General features: G+C 26.9%; 3 protein-coding genes across 4 annotated transcripts in view; 2 read left to right on the top strand and 1 right to left on the bottom strand.

Annotated features, from left to right (window-relative positions):
• LOC112688686 (A-kinase anchor protein 9) overlaps window positions 1-4,721 on the bottom strand; it is a 54,020-nt gene extending 49,299 nt beyond the window's left edge. Inside the window, exons 1-2 of one of the 2 annotated variants that reach the window (XM_025562018.1) lie at window positions 4,319-4,721; window positions 4,103-4,222 (exon numbers count right to left, since the gene is read on the bottom strand). The gene's annotated coding sequence lies outside the window, so the exon portion shown is untranslated. The remainder of the gene's footprint in view (window positions 1-4,102; window positions 4,223-4,318) is intronic. The other variant, XM_025562010.1, reaches the window with a different exon arrangement.
• A 171-nt stretch (window positions 4,722-4,892) lies between these two features.
• LOC112688704 lies at window positions 4,893-6,471 on the top strand. The gene is made up of 2 exons (XM_025562037.1): window positions 4,893-5,519; window positions 6,197-6,471. Exons 1-2 carry the CDS (start codon window positions 5,151-5,153, stop codon window positions 6,203-6,205), a joined length of 378 nt encoding a protein of 125 aa, XP_025417822.1. The 5' UTR covers window positions 4,893-5,150; the 3' UTR covers window positions 6,206-6,471.
• Window positions 6,472-21,899: 15,428 nt separating this feature from the next.
• Window positions 21,900-24,900, top strand: LOC112689155 (putative dioxygenase Mb0100). The gene is made up of 5 exons (XM_025562707.1): window positions 21,900-22,028; window positions 22,167-22,361; window positions 23,065-23,306; window positions 23,372-23,527; window positions 24,573-24,900. The coding sequence occupies exons 1-5, from the start codon at window positions 21,929-21,931 to the stop codon at window positions 24,714-24,716; spliced, it is 837 nt and encodes a 278-aa protein (XP_025418492.1). The 5' UTR covers window positions 21,900-21,928; the 3' UTR covers window positions 24,717-24,900.
• The last annotated feature ends 668 nt before the right edge of the window (window positions 24,901-25,568 follow it).

The following is a 25,568-nucleotide window of genomic DNA, read 5'->3' as shown; positions in this document are numbered from 1 at the left end:
AAGTTTAATAAGTTATTACCTCTTGGGTAAGTACTCGTACTCGTATATTATACAATTAAATTCAATGATAAGTGTTCAAGACCATAAGACCCTATGTGCCCACACATCCTAAAAATTATTGTGGCTTTACCCACATTTAAATATAGTATGTGGGTGATACTAAGATACTAATACTATTATAATAGTTGTACTAAATAAATCGGTAATTGTTAAAATGACACGTGTTACATTTTTGATAAAATAATTTAATTTTGGTTTTCAGTTCCTTAGGTATAGGTGAATCATTGTGTTAAAACGATATATGGACCGTAAGAAAAATATAAAATTATTTATTTTGTGATATTTATTAATCGGAGACATGTGCAACACAAATACCTTTTTAACAAAAAAAATTCTAGATAAATATTGGAAAAATATTGTCTCGTCGTAATTTTTGTTGAATTTTTAATATTAATATAATATTATTTTTCAGTCCTTATTTATCGTACTTATTGACAATATAATATTCAGATAACAAATATCATATTAATTTAGATTATACGTATAGCATTAAATTATACGAAAACGTGTTTGCTTTTACAATGAATTATAATGAATGTTTTTTGCTTAAGATTCCTATGTAAGTATATTTTTATGTACGTCAATTGGCTGATTACGTTTTTTGTAGCAAAGTTATTAACCGAAACTAATGATATTTATTTATTACGAAGACTAGACAAAAAGGAACCTAATCAGGTTTGTTCTTTCTTAAAACAATATATTGCCAGAGTATCCATGAAGAATAATGAACTATACGTTTACGCAGACAACTGTGGTGGACAAAACAATAATTATGTAATACCCCGGTTGTTTTTGGCTTAGATATACATAGGTCGTTTAAAAAAAAAAAAAAAACATTTTTCCACCATAATTAGTCACCGCTACTTTCCATGTAATAGAGATTTTAGGATTATAAAAAGGCCTTTAAGAAAATGCAACCGCTTGTATACCATCCACTAGCTAACGGAATAAAATTAGTGTAGATCAAAAAGTCTTAGTGATAGAGAATATGATAATATTATAATATAACATAATAATATGATTTTTGATTTTTAGTAAGGCGGGGTAGGTACTATAAATAAGGCCCTATTTTATGAGAAACTAGAAAGAAACCAAGACAACAGCAGAATAGATTTAAAATAAACTCGTATTAACATTTTATGTATGACTAAACTACCAAAGGTAATTTGTAAAGCAATATCTTGTATCAACAGTTTAGTAGTATACACATTTTGCTTAGCCTACTCAACTCGTACTAACTTCCTTCCTCAAAATTTACTGTATACAAATTTAGAAGTCCCGATGAAACCATCCAAACTTAAAGACATTCAGAAGATATTAAATTTAATATTATAAATTAAGACAAAAACTATTCTCTTGACATTAAAAAAAAAATATTTTTACCAGCCATTTTAAAGATAATATGTAGTTTTTTAAATTCATAAGTATTCTTTTTCAATTAAAGTAAAACCAAAACTAAAAATATTTATTCATTATTTATGTACAATTATCCTGATTTTTGTTAAAAGGGCATATGTGGAGCAACTTTAAACTTATAAAGTTTAAATAAAATAATACTACAGTATCAATATTTGGCATAAATATTAACTACTATTCACTTAATGTATATGAACACAGTTATCATATTTTGAAAGTTCGTCAGTTTTTATTATTTCCCAAAACCTCGGCTATTGAAACATTAAACAAAAACCGATTCAAATGTCCAGTGTAATTTATATTTTATAAATTTTTTGAAACTAATTATAATTTTGTAAACGTGTGTAATTACTAATTAGAAATATTCTATAAAAGAATGTATTACATACAAAATAATAATATATATAAATATTGAAAATAGATTAATTGTTTTATAATAAATGTTCACGTAAACTAACATATACAGAAAAAAATATAATTTTTTTTTTTAGATAACTGATAACCTTAAGTTAAAATTGATTTTATTTTACTTATAAATTAACCAGATTTAATCGAAAATGAGAAAAAGCATAAATTTAATCATTTTACGCAATTGAATTTTATGTAAAACAAAAAAAATATCTTTGAAGTACAATTTGAGTATACTTTCAAATATTTATAAGCCAAATAAGTCCATGAAAATATTAAACCACTTTTACCATCTTATAAAGTATTTTTTTTAAAAAAAAACCTTATATTACTTAAGACTAATGTTAGTAATTACTAATGTTGTAAGACTAACTAAGGTTTATTGTATCTTTATTCTTTTTATACCTCATAGTAAAAATTCATAAAAAATACAACATAGAATTAATTTATTTTTTAAGGTGTGGCTTATTTATTTATTATTTTGAATTATTGAGGCGTTTATTTTAAATTCTATTAATTTGGTTAGAAAAAAAAAATATTGGAAAACTCTTATTTTATCCTACTATGATTTAAATTTTCCAACAAAATGCCAAATATCTACGAATAATGATAATTTTATTTTTTTTTCATAACATGTCAACACCATAATCTTAAGAATAAACCATCTAAACTATCCAACCATAGTATAAAAACAAATATTATTTACAAATTGGCAGCATTTACTTATAATTAGTAAATTAAAAATCAAAAATTATAATTTGTTTATAATTTATAATTGTATCAAATAATTATGGATTAGTTATCGGATAAATATAATATTCAAATACATATGTAAATAATGTGAATGTGTGAGTACATGACCCATTATAAATACACGTCACAATTGATATAAAATAAGTTTAATTTACTTAGTTTAAAATGAAGCATGACAATAAATAATAAATTAAAATTATATATATATATTACCTACAGAAAATATTTAAGATCAAAGATCTACAATATAAATCTTGAGCTCAGTTGAATAACATTTTGATTTAAATTCTATACTATGGATTGACGGGCTTGGTAACCTATTATATTGTATGTAGTGTGTACATAAATTATATTATATTACCTAATATATATTTACATAAATATATACATGCGTTCGTGTATGTGTGTATGTGTGTTTTTATTAATTTGTTTTCTTTGTGTATGTAATATATTGATTGTTATTTTACAAAACGCAAAAAGCTAAATTTTATAGAGATAAAAATATTATTATTATTATCAGAACATTGGTCTTTGATAAAATTAAATTGCCACATTAAATATGATGAATGATAAAATAGACAGGACGATTGCAAGTATTATACTTATATATAATAATTTAATTCAGTATGTTGATTCAGTATGATGTTTTGTCGGGTAAAAAATAAAAATATTACAAGTAATTAATAACGTTTTTATTATATACAGTATGTCAAGATGGTTGACTCCCTTTACGGGAAAAGTACTATAAGGATAAAGTGGATTTTGAGTACTTTAAAATATTTTTCTTATCTGAATTCGGGACAAGGATGATGCATTTCGTCTCATTGAGCGTTTGGAAGCTAAGTTCTAATAGCGGTATTTCCGTATATATCATATAAAAATACCGTTCACAGTCAAAAGACATCTACGACTCTTAAACGGAGACTATCTTGCAACTGTCACCATTGTTGTTGGTCGTTATCTATAGAAGTACATAATATGCAACTTAAAACTAAATTCAGTGCATTTATACAGCGTTTTCTTTGATCATGAAACGTATTCTCGTTGTGAACACAATAATTTTTTGGTACATTCGATAGACGAATGAAAAAATTTCCAGAGAGACGAACAGGAGCAACTGAAATTCTACAGAAACAGATGTCTTTAAATTCAAAAACTATAGCATCGCATTAAAAAGACGATTCTGATCAAAGCTCCGTTCACTGCAGTAATGTATTTACAAATAATATTTATAGTGCTTGTAAGAAAATAAATATTTGTCATGATATTTGAAACGTATCGAACGCATAAGAAAATAATCTCAAAGAAAAAAACTATTCATCAAAAGAACAAACAATTATCGACAGAAGTAAGTGCATGGTTGAAGATTTAAAAATAATCTCGATTTGTTTTATTTCGCACACTGCTGCACTGAGAAGATCGAAAACCGTGTTTTACGGTTTGAAAAGTAGATGGTAATACTAACCGTTTTCGACATGCTGCCACATGGAAAAAAATATTTGCCGAAAAAATCCTATTATCCCATCCCCTACCAGAAACACCCGTTATTCGCTTGCCGAAAATCTCAACGACGCGAGAACATCATCTGTAATATTAAATCGCGTGTGTGTCGTTACAGAGCCTTACGTATATCCCTAGACGTTATACTGTAATGCACGTTCTAACGACGTTGAATATTTACCTTAAAGTTGCGGCAACGGAGGCGAATGCGCACGTGTGCGGTCCGGGTCGGCGCTAGGGATGACGGAGGCGACGACCGCGGAACCGACGGAAACGATGATGGCGCAGACGGACACCGCGGTGCGACGGCACCGCTCGAGACTTCGCGATCCGGCCTGGTCAAACGTCCGGCGACGATTGCGCGCGCGCTTCTGCGTCGGTAACAGTGTTTTTATTATTATTAGTATTTAAAACGTTTTATTTTTTTATTTTCGTAACCAGACCGTCGCCGCGGCCAACTGCGGGGAAACGCGTACTCACCGCCGCCGCCGCCGCACGAAAAATTGTACTTGTTATGAATTTTACGAGCATGTAAATCGAACGCGCGCCGTACTGCACGCGCTAAAGTGCTTCAGTCGTTGGTTACATCAGCTCTCGTTGACGGCGGCGGCGGCGTTGCACACTCCGCGAGAACGTTCGATGTAATGCGTGACGTTACATTAAGCAAACGCGAACGTTTTCACTTTAAAAAAAAAAAAAGAACAATATTGCGTTACGCGTTCCCCGTTAATGTTATTATCGAAGAGGAGCGCGCGCGCATCAAGATAGAGATTATTATATAGACGGACGGATCGTTTTTGCCGACGTCGGCAGACCGTGACCACTATATGATACGTACGCGCCTAGGTTTCATACGCCGCTGTACATTATTATAGGGTACGATGTCTATTACTCGTTGGATCTTACGTTATTGCGCAGTCTTACCTGCCTGATGTGTAGACGATATGAATTGTCTCACGTACGTGTAATACTACGCAAACAACGAAAACGGACGGAACTGCGCGACGGTGACCATGACTTGCGCTGTCAAACTACGACGGGTTTTTGCAGCGTCCTGTTGGCGTTCGAGCAAACCGCGGTCCGTTACAGCTCGTCGGTGTAAAAATCATCCAGATATTTTTTGTTATGTTTGTGGATCATTTGCAATTAAAACACAACGGCGTAAAATTATAAATGATCTTCGGAATATTTACAAGTTATATTTTGATTGTCCCCTTGGTGACCAAGATAAAGCATGGGTACCACAAACTATATGTAGTGCTTGTTCTAACGGATTGCGTGATTGGTTGAACAAAAGAAAATCGTCTATGCCATTTGCAATACCAATGGTATGGAGAGAACAAAAAAATCATTACAACGATTGCTACTTTTGTAATGTAAACGTAAGTGGTTTTTCGAAAAAAAATTAACATAATATTATTAACCCATGCTTAGACTCTGCAATTAGACCAATTAGACACAGTGCTTCGTTATCTATTCCAATACTTCCAGAAGAAGGTCTTAATAGAGTCGGATTGACGTCAAAAGGCCAAATCCGCGATCTGAACAAAGGGCCCTTAGGTCGAGGGAGGGGGCGTGGTGATCGCCCCACCTTCGGATTTGTTTATATTATTTTTATTTTTGATATAAGTACACAGCTGTAAATATTGCTATATATATATAGAATATTCCTACTTACACCCTCCTTAAATAAGTTTCAGATCCACCCCTGGCTTAATTATACTAAAAATTACACATAGAAAAACATGTTATAACATAAAAACATATATTACAATGGTGATTGAAGAACATTGAAGATAATAGTTTAATATTTTACTAATATTAATTAATATTAATATTTTTTATTCAAATACTACCTAACCAATTGAATTTACAGATGGACAATAATTATCACCTACCCCCTAAGCAATACGGGAAAAATCGATTTTATAATAAAACTATATAATATTAATATAATTAATTTTGTGAAGACAAAACCATTTTATCGATAGAGGTTCGACTGCATGAAGTAAACAATATTTGATATTTATTCTCTTTTTTTTTTATATATTTGGTTTAGGTGCGGTAAGTGATGGACAAGGCGAAAGATGGACAAGACATCCAGTTAATGGAAACACGTTACCAGGGTTTTTGGAATGAAAGTATGTTAGCGGACTACTGCTGGATGCTACATCGTGACGTACCTGATAAAAAATATAACAGAAAATCATTTTCACAACATTTTTAAATATTTAAATTTGTAAATTATTTGCCTTTTTAATTTAATTATTTTATTTTAAATATTTGTTTGAATTAATTTATTCCATAATTTGTTCATGCAATTTCAATCATTGAAAAAACCAGTAAAATAAACATTTAATTTAGTAATTTTATTTCAAAATATATTCTATACCTATAAAAAATGAAATAACAATAATTAAAAAAATAAAGGTGATGGAAAAAATCTAATTACAAATTTGAAATCAGTACAAAAAATTGGTTTGGAAAAATGTATATACAACCCTGATGATTAAAAAAAGTTTAATTTTGTAGACCAGTGTTGTTATCACTGAAATGCAAACATGACGAGAGGATGAGCCGTCTCGGTGACAGGTTTTTCAGAGTGGACGGGAGGGGAGGAAGAAGAATGTCTTTTATCTTAACAGCAAATTTTATATCAAAATATGCAGAACCGGATTAGAGGGTTGCAGCGGGGGAGAATCTACCCCCGCGTGCAAGATTTGGAGATCTCACACTTTTTAAACCATGTCCTGTTTAGGGTCAAACATGATTTGCTACTACTTAAAAAGAAAAATTAAATTCATCTACTGTTGTAATTAATATTGAAAATGTTCTGTTTGGACCAATTTCATAAGATAATTGGCCGATTCGTTTAACAGAAGTCAAGGAAAGTATCTTTATAAAAATTTTATAATTAACAAAAATAAAATAATGTGCTTACATAATTTACCAGTGTTTTATATAATAATTTTAATTAATTTATTCAATTTAAATTGTAATCATGTTTACAAAATTATTATTTTTATAATTTAATTTTCTTTTTATTATAATATCAATATTGTTTATTAGTTTATATTCTTTATTCTTACTCTTATATTAAAAAGATTGATACATATTTAACATACACAAACAAATATACATATTAATACATATAAACATATTTTTTCATTATTTTTCTTATGACTTTTAATAAAATTTATCGTAACTAAATGAGGTATAGCTAAGAGCATAGATTGAAGAATTTTTAGGGGAACGTCTTTATATTAATACACTTACTATTCATGTTTATAAAAACAATTTCCGAGTCTTAGGGATATTTACCCTGGGCGCAAAATATCTTAATCGGATCTTGAAAATATGCGTTTTTAATATTTAAAATAGTAATAGAAAACTATTAGAGTAAATTTAAAAATTTTTCAGACTTCTTTAGTAAGATTAAAAATGTGTGAATTATATATTGTATACAGTTCAAGATAAGTACAAATAAATATTAAAATTATTAAGATGATATTTTTTTTAACAATTTATATATTATTTTATTTGAGTTCGGTAAAAAAAATTAAAATATAGATTAAAAAGATGAAACTCCTAGATTGCGTTAGACTTCACGGTCGGGTGAGATAGTGATGACAGGGAAGACAAGGAAGACAGGGATGGATTGATGTTATTGCTGTATTGGTTTTTTTTAACTTGATGTACCGTTGTTCTAGAATAAATGATACTAAGTGAAAGTGGTCGAGTTAATCAGTTTATATTCTAAAAATAGTCGTTATGATAGTAAGACCAAATTTCTTAATAAGGTTCTAACTTTTGCATAAAAAAATGGGATCTAATCTAAAATTCAATATTGTTGAAAACCGGTGTGTCGTAAATGCTGCAGTTTTGTTTTTAACTTTTCGTCAGTTTTTCACAATTATACAGAAAACTGTAAGGAAATTTGTAAAATGTCCTCCATCAAAGTAGTTTTTAACCAACCATTTTCTATCAGAAATTTCTTATGATTGTAATTATCGGAGCAATATTTTTGGTCGAAATCGCATACACAGATTCGTAAGTGACCGGCGATGAAATATTTTTTAGTCTTTAATTTTACTATTTCTTTTAAAAATGCAATTTAAATTTATTATTTATGATTATAGTGTAAATATCAAACTATAAAAATTTGATTTTCTTGCTTTAAGTTTGGCGAATTTGTCAATAATTTCTTTATATGAAATTTTCAATGTGAATCTCCTTATGTTATTTTCATAATTTCGTTATTAAATTCATAATTAGTGTATATAATTAGACTAAATCATACGAATATTTCAAAAAGTATAATGGAAAAATTTTGTTTTTAAGATAGAATAAAAAGAGTACAACAAAGTTTATGTAATGTAAATTGATTTAAAAAAACTGAAATTCAGACATTTATTAAATCTTAATGAAAAATTATAATTTTTGTTTTAACACCTTTTGACTGAGCACCAAAGATATATACAGTGTATTGTCAATTATCCACGGAATAAGGTGGCATGGCATCCACAGATAAGCGATATCCTTGGATAATTCGCTAATTTCAAATTGAAACGAAAATTAAAGCATTCGTGGTCTAGGGCTGTTATTGTATATGCATTATGGTAATATGATAAAAATAAAACTGATTAAAAAAAAGTGCAAAAAAAATTTAATTATTTTAAATAAATGTTTGTTTAGTATTGATATGAGTATATAAGACTACCGAAACCAAAACGGAACATTTTTTTTTATTCCGGAACCAGTACCGGAACTGATAACTATGAATTCAAACGGTTCCAGTCCTTGTTACACATAGTATACTGCACACAATTTTAAGCCCTCGCCTGTTATATGTATATCTAACTATATAAAATAACTATTTACTATAATTGTAATACATTTGTGCATAATACATACATATTAGCAAAATAATATATACGAGTATACTATCTGATATATATGTTATTAGCAGGGTGGAGATTTTATAGCATTTGCATATTTCTTATGAGATGCTTAAAAAATAGCAGAGTAAGTTAAAAATGTGTTTCATGATACAGAGAACTCAAATAAAAAATTGTATTTTGCATTTTTTAGTTTTTAGTGCTTTTTTTGGATTTTTTGAGACTTTTTTGCATTTTACCTGCGTTTTAATTAAAATTGGCTATATTTTATGAAATTGTATTTTAGTAAACGTGTTTTTTGATTTTTATCAATCGAATTTTCAAGTAAATTATAAATGTATAGGTTATTAAGTAAATAGACCGATTAAACTGATGCAACGCTGTACAATTACAGCGATAATATATAAGTGGGTATAATATAATATTATGATAATTTCGTTTTAGTTATTTGGTTCTAATTTTTGTTATCTGCTGATTTTGTTGGATTTTTTTTTGTCGATTTCTACTAAATCTACTAATAACCGATTATTAACGAACGAGTGTAAAATTCGTTTTATACAGTCCACATTCGTCTCTTGTGCTCGTACAAAATTATTAAACAATACATTTCCTTTTTTTTTTTATTGCATATTTTTAGAGCTTATTTAGCGATTTTTAAAGTAATATTATAGCGTATATTTATGCAATTTTAAGTGCTATAAAATCCCAACCCTGATTATTAGGTTGTAAAGCCATATAGATATTGACAATTTTGACCCAACTACAAGCCATTTACCGTCCTAGCAATACTAATCCTAATAGTATTAATCGTGTACAATTCTCTTATTTTATAATTTTTGCTCGAAAAACTTGTTACAAAGTGATTGAAATTCATAGTTAACATTTTATTTCTAAATTATGAAAAAATGATTTAATTTATTTTGTTAAAATTCTTTCATAACCAGTTAGTTACGCTTCGCTCAAAATGTTAATCTAACTATAATTGTTTATTACTTAGAACAGTCAAAATGGTTTTATTAAAAAAAAAAAACTATATCATATTGTACTTAACTCTTGTTCCTCGTTTTAACTCCCCAAAGTACATACTTCTCGTAACATAAAATATTTAATATTATTAGCTCTTTCGCTTTCATCCATGGGTGCTTATTCTGAAATTGAATAATAAGGTTATAGCAGTTAGTATTTCCATTTTATAAAATATTTAATTTCTTCACTTCCTTGAAAATATTTAATACTGTTTATAGAGAAATAAATTTAATTTAATATCATCCAAAATTATTATTATTATTTGCCAATGCCCTAAACTATGTATTAAAATTTATAATTTATATACTTTTATATTCTTTAAAAAATAAAAAATAAGTATAAGCTTAAATTGATACATTTTCAACCAAGTATTTAATAAGACATTTCATAAATAATAATAAAAATGATAGAATAGTTGTGTAAATATTAATATACTAAAAAATGAAAAATGCTAACATGTACATGATTTTTAAATTTGTATTACATATTTAAAAATTACAAATTTATTTAATAGTAAAAGAAGAAAATTAAATTATTAAATATTTTACAGTAATAAAATTTATCAGATATGATGTAAGACATAAGTATACATTACATTTTTATCTAAATGTTGTAATTATTTTTTAAGGGACCATTAATAGTATTTAATTAATAATTTAAAAAAAAATATTACATTGTTGTAGCCTTTAGAAAATTGGTAATTATGAAATTGAATTTAAAAAAAAAAATACATTTGAAGTACATATTAGATGCATTAATAAAAGTAATGGTAAATGGAGTATAAATTTATTTATTTATTATTTATATACATAAATGTAAAATGTACTAAAATAAGTATTCTGACTGATCTGCTGATTTTTAATGGCGCACCATTTGCTGGGAACCAAATAAATTCCAACAGTATTCTGATTCATCCTTAGTCTGTTCCGGACGGATTTCACAGTGTTATAATTTATTTGACATATTTACTATGTATATTGTGTGCACATTAACAATGAACGTAAAATGTAATGTGGTCATTACTTCATAGTTATTTTGTTTTACTTTGAAATGTGTATTAATATATAAATACGAGTATATTATATAAATTACAATATGATTCTTCACAATTTGTAATCGATAGCTATTTTGTTTTAAAGAGAAATTTTAACTAGAAATATTTTTTTAATTTTTTTTTTTTATTAAAACAGGGTTAGAGTGATACTTCAGTTTAGTATAATTAGTATAGTATATTAATAAATAAATAGTAAAAAAAAATGTTTGTGCCATTACTTATAAGGTGGCTAACCGATGTATCCTGATGAAAATTTCTCTTTAGATATTAATTGTTTTAAATAATTAATGATTTATTACAGTTTCATAGAAGAGGATCAAATCATACTATAGAATCACCAATAGTTAAATCTGTATTCCTTAATTGTACGGGAAAAAAAACTTTAAATTTTGATTTCCATACAATCTTAAAATATAAATTGTTTTAAATAAGTTGTTTTCCCACTTTTAAAGTATCACGATTAAAAATTCAAATATTTAATTGAATATATATAAATATTTTTTTTCATAATTATAATTAATATACATACATTTATAGGAGAGGCTAAGAGTATTCTGTATTTTTATTAGCCAATTAATTTCCATTTTGTGTTTTTTTTTTTATGTAAATATTTATTTATTTTTTTAAATGTGTATTGATTTATTAACTTAAATCACTAATAACTATGTAAATGCTACTCTTACCTAACTTTTAAAACTGTTACACATTAAGTAACAATTTCTTTTGACCAAAAACTATTTGTCAACAGTTGTGAAAATCATATTTCTTGATAGATCTTAAAATAAACTTAATTTTTTATATCCATTTGAATCAATAACAGTTAGGGTCTATGATAACATTGCATCCCCAAATAAACGTGAAATGCAGACCAATGATTTGGTAAATAGAATTTTCATAAACGAACCAATATAAGTTGCAATGTATAGACTATAGGTAGCTCGTTTAACCTTAATAATATAATGGCCGCCGTTTGACCTACAATCAATATAGTGTTATTGCCTATTAAACGTTGCATATGTGTAATGCGGATATTAATTTCAATTTATTTCTCTAGTTTAAAAACTAAATATTTCCTTTATTTTTGAATCTGAATTTTTGAACAAACATTATATTAATTTATTTCCGTGTATTTTTCTTCTTTATGCATATTTTGTTACTTTTTAGCACACACATACATGCATATTTTAGTATTTTGAAGTACATAAAAATCCGTATTTTCGTAATGATATTTACAAACTATGTAAATATGTTAACAAATATTATTTTACAAATTATATTTATAAATGTACATGTACTTAATAACTATTAGGTAAATCTAATACATACACCTTTAATATATTATTCTTACTATGTCACAATAATATAACCCTTATAATGAAAACCTATAAATAATATTTACCAATCCTATATATATATATATATATATAAATAGAGTGCAACTACCTCTCTTATTATCTTATTACGTAGAATAATGAATATCGATAATATTCAAGAAAATGAAATTTACATGATAATTTTATTAATCGCTTATTTTATAATAATTAGTAGGTATGTAAATAACAGTATGAGATGGTGGAAATGGTGAAATATTAATTTGTGTAGGTATCTCTCGCCTCCTTTCAAACTTAAATACAGTATAATATAATAAGATGCTATAAAATTTATAATCAATACGGTTTCACTGTATTAGTCATATTAATAAATCCTTGTAATAGGTAGATATTTATTAAAATAAATTATCATACTTTTTTACATTCATAATAAACTTTAATAATTATTATATTATGTAATAGTATACGAGTAGTATAATAGGAATTATACTTGAGACGATAATTCAGTGTTAGTGTCTTCTAACATACTAAAATGTTAAAAAAATAAATCATATTATTATTATTTTTCAGTGAACCATCCTATCATTATCATAATTTTATGATAGTTATAGGATGGTTCACTGATTTTAAAAATTATTTGATAAGTAAATAAAATTCGTTTCTTATCATTAAATTAACTTAACTAAATAGTATGTTGGTAAATACATTTACAGTGAAATGTTGAAACTTTAGTTAATGATCACCTTTATATTCCTTAGTAAAAGCTAAATAATATACAATCTATAAATTATTTTTCACAGCTTAAATTAGTTTAAATTTCACATTACTATTTAAATGAACAGAAAATATATTATGTTGGTAATACAATGTATAATTATATATAATTATACATTGTATTATTGAAATATATATAATATATTCATATTTACTAATGTAATATTGCATGATATAATTCATGCAAACACATTTATATTAAAATGTTTAGGTAACAAGTATACAAAAAGTAAGCTTTTATCATAATAGCCAATACAATGTAAAAATATTAAGATAATGGACTATGGGCCTCCATTATCTCTACAATAAAATTCATATAAATTATACAAATCATATAAAACTGTTTTTCAAATTGTTTACAGCAAAATCATTTGAAATTATTTAATTTTATAGAATTTTATTTATTTTTTTGATATTATTTGATAATTAATACCATACCTATTGCTGAACTTGGCACGAATTTGTAACACATTTTTAATTTCCGGTATTTTTGTAGATTCACTTATTTTAAGTAACGCTTTATTTATTTATTTAAATTGCATTTTAACTTCCTTTACAGATTTTAATTAGCATTCCCACAATAGAAATAATTATAACTTTAATGTATCAAACCTCTCTATAAATAATCTTTACCTACACCCTTATTTAGTGTAACCTGTATAAGTGTTTCTTAATTAATTGCAGTTAATTAAAAATATAATATTGTAAAATAAAAATTCAAAATTAATTAGTATTATTTTAAATCTTTGCATAAAGAAAACTTTTGATTTTTTAAATACGTGATCGCGGGGCCCAAACGATAAGGTCAAGTCTCGGGGCTCGGGATATGAGCCCACTCACCCCAGCTTTAGAATGGCCCTGGGTATGCTCGTCTCGGGCCTTGTTGGTATAAAGGCACTCTTAAGTTTATGAAAAATTAAAAAGTCATTTACGTACTTCTACCTATTTAAGGGATCTGAATTTTTATCAGCCCTTGGTTCCAAATATCCTGGATCCGGCACTGTCTATAGTTTTAATAGTAATTACCTGTCTGCAATTTATTAATACAGAATATATCTATTTCTGTTGACTGTAATACAATCATAAATCACAATAATTTGATTGAAATTTTCATCCTAGAAAAATGATTGTGTAACGTTTTGTGATCATGGAGACTAGAGACAAGGAGACCAAATTCTTATTATATGCTAAAAGTGATCGGAAAAAAAGCGCATGATTTTTCCACGAGGAGCCAATCGATTCATTAAAGGAATATTTTATTTCAGGGTTGTTCAACCTTTTGTGGTTGGTGGGCCAATTTCCACTTTCATAAAAACACTAGAGGCCAAAAAAAAAAAAGTCGATATACAAGCTGCGGCAATTTTGTTTATATATTATATACAGCAGTGGCGTAGCCAGGATTTTTAAATGGGGGGGGGCTAACCACTTTTTTGGATAAGTAAGGTAAGAGAGGATACGAGAATTCACCCTTAACCCCCTCCACCATCTACCACCAAGTTTCTAAACTTAATTCAAGCATTTTAGTATAGTTTTAAAAATATTTATTAATATATAATTTATAATAATAATAATAATTTTGGTTTTAGTGTTCAGTCCCTTGCTCCACTCTGACAGCTGCATCCTCTTAGGCGAATTTCTGGCAAATTCAGTTATTATTTCACTTTTATCGAATTGCTCTTTTTTTATTTATATAAGCCATAGCTAACCCATTCAGTCTGTTTTCCGATATAGTGCTTCTTAAAAAAATTTTTAAGCGATTAGGTGCTGAAAACGTTCTTTCCGGAGTGAAAGAGGTAACTGGTAACGTGGCGAATAATTGTAATAGTATTTTAATGTTAGGTCGAAGATTGGCGTGATGAGAGAGTGAATCAAGAGCAGAATTCGGTTTTGGAATAGTATTTTTACTCTATTGTTGTCTCCATATGAACAGGTCAGTTCTGATTGTAGATGAAGTATCATCATGGAGATCTTGGACATATATTTTAGCAGCTTTTATAATATTTTTATCGTCATACATATTTAAATTGGCCGGAAAAAGTCCTTCAAGTGGCATAACATCAATAAGCCTTTGATTAAAACGAGCATTCATTGATTCTATTAAATAGTCAAGATACATTATACATATAAACACGGCCCATGGGGGGGTATAGCCCTTTTAGCCACCCCCCTTGGCTACGCCACTGATATACAGTACATACATACATATAGTATGTAATGTGTACATATGTGTACCTATGTACGTATATCGTTTGATTATGTTATGTTGATCGAAGGTATTTTAAAACGTAATGTTTGAATAATATTTTCATTAATTAACATACTATATATACTATATATATATTATAATTTTGTTATAAATATCATATGTCAATAAAATCAGTGCTCGACTTGAGGAGGAAAGTAAGGGGATGGAGTACCCCAACTAATTTTCAGAAATTTTAGCGTCCCCCTACTATTATTATGTTACAATAATTGTAACATAATAATAGTAATTATTATAACGCTTAACAAGTTTTGGGGACGCTCTTTTTTTTAAAGTAAACAGAGTCCCCCTTCTTTAATTTTTCCAAGTTGAGCATTGAATAAAATGGACTTGTACATAGTAGCTCGTGGAGGATAAATTGAATAATTGCATACAATTTGTTGTTGATTACTATTGTTGTATTATAAATAATAACACAAACATATTTTATAGTTCTTTATTGTTAACTGTATAAATCATAAGCATTAGAATAAAATGAGATATGTATATCACAGTGGTGAAGCACGTGTATTTAAGTTGGGGAGACACTAAAATAATACGTTACAGCCCCCCCCCCCCATTTATAACTTTATATGTATATATGATAAAAGGGACACGGTCTTTTATTTTTTATTTCATATTTTTTTTCGTAAGAGTAGTTTACTATTCCATCATTCAACATGTCATTAATTAAATTATCAGGCATAGTGGCGAATGACAATAGAACAATATTTTAATACTCAGATACGAATATCACACCAGAAATAAATAAATCGTAAAATAAAAACCACAGATATATAATAACACTAGATAGCCGTCTTCAAATACACCACCACAAAATAATCTGAAACACGACGCCATATGCAAAGAAGACAACACGATAAACAAACGTTATCAATATTAGACTATTATCATTTATATTAATATTATAGATTTATTATTTATAAATGAGAACTTGCCTAAATTTTGTTATTTCTCAGTTCTCTGTCTTATATTATTACACCAAACCATTAATTAATACTACCTATGTAGTATTTACGTCAATATACATACATTTGGGATATAACCATGTACATAAGTATATAAGTATATAAGTATATAACTAAATCGTAATGTTTTATGAATTATGAAACAAGGAAACATGGTCAAGAATACTTTTTTAATTAACTACATATGCATAAAACATGTTTTTAACATTTTTTTTTTACTTGATGCTACAGGTCTACCAGGAAAAACTGATGGTACTGTACAGGGTTTATGTCTTAACTTATAACTACTCCTGGACTATCAACAAAATCTGTTTTTAAAAAATGGATATTACATACTCGGCTAGACTTCTTGGGTATAAATCCTGAATGATTTATAGCCAACAACCATTTTTCTAAACGAATTTCATCATTAATTAGAAACTTAGAATTATAATATTTAAAATTGTATTTAGGGACCTACACTTGTTTCAAAACATAAAAATGTTTAATTGTACATACGTAAAAAAATGAATATCGCTACCAGTACTTTCTCAATACTTACAATTTAGAATAACCCAACAAGTAGGCATTTTCAAGTTAATATTCAAATTATATTCGGAGTATTATATTTTATAAAGATTTAGGATTTCAAATTCCAAATTTTGAAAAATTTCATATTGTCGTTGTCTTATAGGTGATAACAATATTATTATAACAATGCGCTATTTTTAATAAATCTTGTAGTCATACTTTGAATAAAAGTATCAAATACTTTATTATATACTCCAACTTCAAATTTTTTTGCAGCTTTAATGATTAGTTCTTCTTCTTCTATTTTATAATCAGCCACCCTTTTTTTCTTCTTACATGTTTATTTTCAAACTGGTCTTGAATCTTCCTTAATTTTTTCATCGTCAGTATTTTCAATTTCTAGATCAATTAGGCGTTTTGTCTTTTCTATGAACTTATCAGATGTAATTTTTGTATTTTCTATATTTCGTTAGAGTTTCTTTATTTGTTCTAAAGTCCTTTCGACCATTTGTTGACATTTTAATAAATCTAAGCTACTCGTTAGTAAATATTTGGATAAAAAGTCTGTTATGGAAAATATTTTCATAAATATTTGTGCAATGAGAATATTTTCATACTTCAATAATGAAGATAATATACCAAAGGTGGCGAACCTATGGTACGCGTACCAGAGGTGGCACGCTGACCAAATTTTAATGGCACGACCATAAATTGAAATTATTAAAAATTGTATACAAAAAAAATATTATACTGCTTAAAAATGTTGATTATAAGAAATTCAAAGAGACAAATAATATATTTTTTTTATATTATTTATACTATATTTATATAATTAATTATATAATATTATAATAATTATAATTATATTTTATGTATTTTAAAAATGACAATATTCCTTGTGCTTTCATATTTGTCGTCAACTTATGTTTGTGAAAGCCATAACAAATTAAATAAAATTGAAGGAAATACATTTTTCGACCAATGAAACGATTACTGTTTGTGTTTCACTAGGAATTACAAAAATTTAATAAAAATAATGTAATATATCTGTAATTTTATTTTTATTCTTAGAAAATATCATTTTTTTTGGGCACGTAAACGATTTTCAAATCCTTAATTTGTAAAATTTGGCACTTGAACCAAAAAAGATTTGCCACCTCTGTAATATACCGTCAGCTTTAGATCTAATATATTAGGTTTAAAACTTTCATTATTGGATATTTTAGATAGAGCAATAATCAACTTGGTATACAAAATATCTTAAAATTTATCATAAGTACCTACCAAACATTTTTACAAAAATATGAATCCAATTTCACACATTTTTTTTTCCACTTAATATTAATAACTTTTTATTGTTTTCCCTATCTCTTTCAGCACCACCATTTTTTATTATTATCATTCATTTCAAAAAGAAATATGAAATGAATAAGATATTTAAAACAAGCCTTGTTAATACGTATGAAATATAAATATGTAGGTACTCCACTAGTCCATCATCATACTGTATTATACGATTACTGTAACACTGTAACAATATTTTAGTAATCTTGTTTTAGTGCTAATATCATGGTGACTATAATATTATTTATTAGATTAAGAGGACGCCACACCACCAAAAAACACGTACAAAAAACGTGTTTACGTGTTTCAATATTACGGCTTATTGAGTGGTTTTAGAGAAAAAAACCTAGTTAATACGTCGTCCGCCCCAATAGTTATTTTTATATTTGATTGTTGTCTTATTATCTTACCCGATTCCCGGTACACTGATAAATCCCGATACTTTTTATGGTGATTATCACTTATCGACCATATATTCATGCGCACATAAGAATTAGATATAAATATATAAAATAAACGATAGAAAATTCTTGTATTAAGGTCCCCACACATTGCCGCGGTGGCGTTAGCGGTGGTGATATTAAAATTGCAGACCTGAACACATTACGGCGGTGGCGGTGGTGATTTTTATCCACTATAAACATAATATATTTATATATTACATACAATAATTGTATAGTTAATTAATTAATTCCTATTTCGTTGATAAATTGACGATTCATCTATATAGTACGTTAGTACTATAGTACTTATACTATTGTAAATATTATATTCATTACATATGTATATATATATATATATATGTATATAATATTGGATTGATTATTTTTAATTAAGTTAAATAATATATTAAACTATAACTTGAATAGTTCCTAGGAAATAAACGAAGTTTAAACTACTGCGGCCCATACACGTTCAATATTAGTGAAAAAATATCGACGAACATTGACGATGACCATCAACGTATCAATATTATTGAAAAATTATTAAACATAATATCATTATCAAATTACCAGGTCCGTTATCAAATAGTAAATCAGATTTAAATTCGCTTTAAACAATTTATGCATTTGAATTATAAACAATTATGTCTGATAATTTAGATAATACTATAATAGCTCTTGCTCTAGCTATTTCTTTTCTTAATAAAAGAAAGAAAAAACGGAAGCAGAGGTTTTGGTTTTTAATGAGAGGTTGCAAAAGCGAAATAAGTATAATTGTGAAAATCTGTTATTTGAGCTACGATTAAACCAACCTGAAGATTATCGAATTTTTTTAAAAATGAACGAGTCATGCTATGATGAGCTTTTAACTTAAGTTACTCCATTATTAAAAAAACAAAATACAATAATGCGAGAATCGATTTCAGCCAGCCAATGACTTTCCTTGACTCTGCGTTACTTAGCCACTGGTAACACATTTGAAGATTTCAAATTTATTTTATTAATTTATTTTTATTGACAGTGGGTCAATAAAAATCAGATATTTTTAATTTGTTCAATATTATTGACAATATCAAATATTGATCAATATTATTAACCATGTATGGGCCGCTTAAAGCGTAATATACACCATATATATTAGATAGTATAGGTATTATTAGCGTATATTTGATAAGTCAATTGAAAATACCGCTGCGCGGTGGCGGTGAAATCGAGCATATTGCGGTTTTTATAAATATCGCAGCGGTAATATTTTACCGCGTCCGAATTTTTGCTGCAGTGTGCGTACTCCCATTACAATACGTGTGTACACATTAACGTCACCGCCTTTGCCACTACCACCACCACCACCGCGGCAGTGTTTGGGGACCTTTATTCATTATTTTCCTATCTTTTTATTCTATTTATACTCCAGGTTAGCAAGCCATTTAGCTTCTAGGCCACCGGGATTTTTCCCGGTATCCCGGTGGGTCACTTCACCCCTGGGTCTACCTCCAAAAACTCACACCAAAGAGGATAAACTATTGAAGCTAAACAAGAAGCGTTAAAGAATTTATTATTAACTGATTTTGATTTATGAATTAAAAAACAACGAGGGCAACGTAATAAAAAAAAGAACTATTAGGTTTGAAAAAAAAATTCATGAATTTGAGAAATAAATTGAAAGCTCTTGGAATCATACCCGCATCTGGGACAGTCAAAAATGCCTATCAAATGAAATAAAAAGTAGTTATTGCTAACAAATTACTCGAAGCTAAAAATAAAGTACGAGAAAATAAAACTTACTAAATTTCAGTTGATCATCGACCAACACAATTATTAGTGTCTGGATGTAAAGCAAATGATGAAAACCATGTTATAACACACTTTTTACAATTAGGTGACATGATTGAGTATATATTGGATACATTATTTCCAGCATTAGTTATTAAATATGAAATGAGAAAAGATGCTGAAACTGCCAAGATCAAAGGTAAACTAATTCAGGATAGAAGATTATCACTAACAGTGGTGCACACAGGCTTTTTTTCGGGGGAGGGGGGTCAAGGTAAAAATATAACACATTTTACAATTGACAAAATTATGCAAATCCTTAATATATTTTGACTTAAATAATAGCATTGATAATAGTATAATATTCTATAATCAATGATACTAATGAATACTAGGTATTCAATACTAGCTCTTCATATTTCAAACTTGTAAAATTTGTAAATTTTAACCTAGATATTGGAGAAAATTTCGGGGGAGGGGGGTTACAACCCCTTAACCTCCCTGTATGCGCCACTGATCAGTAACATGGTGCAATTCACAACATGATCATGTTAATATTTTTAATGTAAAAGCTGGACCTTGCATGGGCGCCCGATTAGAAGAAATTTCCACTACAAAAAATGTTGATGACTAGAATTAATATAAATTATTGATAGCTTTTTTGTTGAAATCGTATATTTTTGTGCATTTGATCTATATACCTAAATTATGTATATAATTAATACAATAAAAATGATAAAAACCAATGTATTTTAATGCAAACTGTTATCCCAATTGTACCTAGATTAATAAGTGAATAATTATTAAGGTTTATTTACTTGATAATTAAAAGTTCATATGGGAAATGAAATTATTACGACATAAATGTAGTGTAGTATATTTAATATTTATATGAATACACCATATTATTTGCTCACAGCCATGAAAAAAAATGATAATAATACGGGAATGGGAGGGGGCGGATTCAGTCCGTTAGCCCTTCCACTATGTACGCCACTAAATTATTATTATTTATTATATTTCATACTCGGATAAGTATTGAAATCATTGATAAGTAACTATGTTGTCAACAGATCCTAATAAGTCTTTATTATCTATAGATGTCAAAAAGTCCCGGCGTATGCGTGGTAAGCACTTGGAACGTTTGGATTTATCACGGCGCAGATCCAATTGTACAACACAACTGTGATTGTTTCTTATCATACAATTATTTGATATTTACATAAGAATAGATAACAAGCGTCCAATATCAATTTTAAAATTTTTTTTTCTAACTTAACTTATATAAAATTACATATATTATTAACTTGGTATTATATTTTCAAAATTATTATAAAATAATTTAAAATATTATATTTAAAATGTATTTTATGCTATACGTATGTATTTATACATAAAACTGATTTCATGCTTTCGAAAAATATAAATAGTAAAATGAAAAAAATCATTAAATCTTTAGGATGTGAAGTATATGGAATTGATTTGAAAACTGAAAATAGACCTAAAAGTATGAGAAATTTTATTATTTTTATAGTTAATTATTACTGTTATTAAAAACAAATCATTTAATTTTTATAAATTATTTTTAAAATTTCTGTTTTATCGTAAAGTATTTTGTGTCATATTTTTTACAATAATGTTACAGTTATTGAAGAGATTAAAAAAGATGTTACCGAACATAGAATTTTAATATTTAAAGATCAAGGTATTGTAAGTGGTGATAGACATGTTGAGATCAGCCATTGGTTTGGAGAACTAGAATCTACCTTTTACAAACATCCAAAATCACCTCATCCTGATGTGTTTCGAGTATCTAATGATGAAAATGAAGGATGTACAGGTAACAAATATTAAATATATTGTTTATATAATTAATTTTATGATTTTTAAACTTAAGTCTAGATTATTTTATATCTATCTATTGCATTTACTTAAATTTAACATTTGTGTTTATATGTATTGACAGTTTATTTTTGCAAGTACTTACTTAAATAGAATAATAAAATATTTTATATAATTAAAATGTTTTCTTTAAAATATTTCAGTATTGAACCATACATTTAAATGTAGCTATTAATTGATTAAATTATATATAGTAATAATTATAAGACATTTAAACATTAAATAATAACAAAAATGATCACATTTTGATGTATTTATATTTGACAAAAATTGTTAGTATTACAATTGTATCTTATAGTATACATTACAAACAGGTCATGGGTATAAACTTGGAATGATTTTAAAAAGTTTGATTATTATAAATATTTGTAAAAAATTTTTATTATAAATTGATTCATTCTTATTTAAAGACTTTTTATTAAATAACTAATACAAATGTTATGTATATAATAGTTCATATGAAAAGTATTAACCTCATAAGCCTTCATTAGCAATGTTTTATATAGTAAAATACGCTATATTAGCAAAAAAATATTTAAATTATAGAATTAAGAGTTTAGCTTCTTAATTTTTAATTACACATTTGAATTATATTGTATAATATAACTACTAATATAATATCCTAATTAAATATTATTAAGGTGTTGGGCGATCAGGTTGGCACATTGATGGAACATTTCAACCAGCACCATTTAGTTATTCTTTGTATCATATGGAATCAGTGCCTAAAGAAGGGCATACATTATTTATTCCATTAACTGAACTGATTGAAAGATTAGACAAAGAAACTTATGATTGTTGGAATCGAGCTTGGATGGTTAGTGACAGAAGATATGGACCCATACACCCTTTGATATATAGTCATCCTCTAACAGGCAAACCAGTATGCTTAATTGATTAACACTAAGTATTTTTATCTCACTATTATATTATAAAAATTATTTGTAGGTTTTGTGTTTTCATTTGGGAATGACTACTAGTTTTATTTGGGACTATAAACTTCCAACAGAAAAAATTGCCACTACTGAAGAATATGAAAAATTATTAAGTTCAATAAATAATAAAATCAATCAAGATAATGGAAAATACATATATACACATAAGGTAATTTTGTTTTTATTTTATTAAAAGAAATTTTATCTTGGAATATAAATAAAAATTGATAGCATACATCTGAAATTATAAACATAGGATTTTTAACTAAAAAATAAAAAATATATTCCATGGAAATTTATCAACAAATTATAATAGTTTTCAATTAAATAGGGTTTTTTTTTTTAATTGTTGATTTTTTTTTGTTAAATATTGAGTATACTAATAAAAATACTATATTAATTTTTACAAGTATATTTTTATAATAAAAACGGAATAAGTGTTACCAAATAGTCACAGCTATAACTGTTTTTTCAACAGAACTTTATTTAAAATAGAAAAAAATTAATTTTATGTTTTAATAAGATAAAAATCTATTTAATTTAAACTAAATGTTTCTATAAAATTTGTATTTTATGTTTATTTACCCACCATAGAAAGGTGAATAGACTTTTTTAAAACTACTACAAAGTAGGATAACTTTTGTAATTAATTTATAATATTACATTATTTGAAATATCCTTATTAGACTGAAACTAGTTGATTGATAGCTAAATATGTTTTCTTTTTAGTTTTATCACTTAATCGTATATATTTACTTATTATACTTTATTTACTTAATCGTATATATTTATAATAATAATTTTAAATAATATATTAACTGTATCAACCAAAAAATGTTGGTATAGAAAATGTAGTTTCTGTATGATTTAAATAACTTTCAAGTTACAATTTTATTTATTAAAATGAATATAAAAGTATATTTTTAACATATATTATATTTCAATGTTGTCATGTGTTTACTTTTTTTTGCTTATAATTATTGTATTTTCGTGGCAAAAATAGTTTTTATTGCAATAGAAGTCTTAATATTTTTTATAACCTTATATTTGAATGACCTTTTATTGTTAAATGTGTTTTAAATAAACCATTGTATATAATTCTGTAATTTTTGAGCTATAATAGTTCTTACTGAAAGTTCTTCAATAAAAAAAAAATATATTTGAAAACTATCACTAATTTACATATTCTTACATTATTATTTCATACTTTCTAGTGGGAATCCGGTGATTTTATTATATCTGATAACTTAGCTGTTGGTCATTTCGCTCACCCAAGTACACAAGCGCCTAGAAATCAAGTGGGTCTCAGAATACTACATAGAACTACTATTAAAGGAACACATCCACCATCTAAATAAAATGAACATGAAACAGTGGAATTTTACAACATTCAATTTTCCATATTTACTAAGATATTCTAGTATATATTTAAATGAGAAAAAACTTAAGTTTATATTTACTATGCGATAAAATTTATTTTATTTTTATAATTAATTACTTATGTCACAATTGAACAGTAGGACAATCATAATATATTGTAGATATTTTAATATTATATTGTAACTCTTTAACTATGATTTTTTAAAACAAATGTGTTGTACTATGTTTCTGGTAATTAAAATATATAAAATGTATAAAAATGTATTAAAAATCAATTAATTAAGTTATTTATTATCTTTGAATTAACTAATAGATTTTTTCTTAGAACATTAAGGTAATTAATACAATGGCTATCACTCAGTGTCACAGTATATGAATATCATTGTAATGTTATCATACGTGTTCACTGATCAGTGATGATCTTTGATAAATACATGTATTTGAGAGGAGTGGATATTTCCTACAATGTTAACTTGTTTATTCCTCCGGTGATACATGATTGGGTATGTTTGCACAATTGCGTACGACTTTTCTACTTAATCCTTTAAACCACTACGATCGAGTACGAAAATGAGTGTAAAGATGCCAACGTGCAGTGGCGGCGCGAAGTTTATTTTCCAATGAAGCACCTATGTGTGTCGAGAACCCATCCAAAGTCACAATTCATTTATACTTGTAGATAAATAAATATTAAAATTAATAAGTTCAAATCAAATAATGTATAATAATATTTTATGTCACATGTGCAAATAATGTATTGAACTTTTCTGTCACACATCATCAACCCACCCCATTTTAATCACGAAGCAGCTGCTTCAATAAAACTCCTA

This window comes from Sipha flava, unplaced genomic scaffold (assembly GCF_003268045.1).
Source record: "Sipha flava isolate LNK unplaced genomic scaffold, YSA_version1 111_pilon_pilon, whole genome shotgun sequence".
In the NCBI taxonomy this organism is placed as follows: domain Eukaryota; kingdom Metazoa; phylum Arthropoda; class Insecta; order Hemiptera; family Aphididae; genus Sipha; species Sipha flava.
This window is presented reverse-complemented; position numbering and strand designations above follow the sequence as displayed.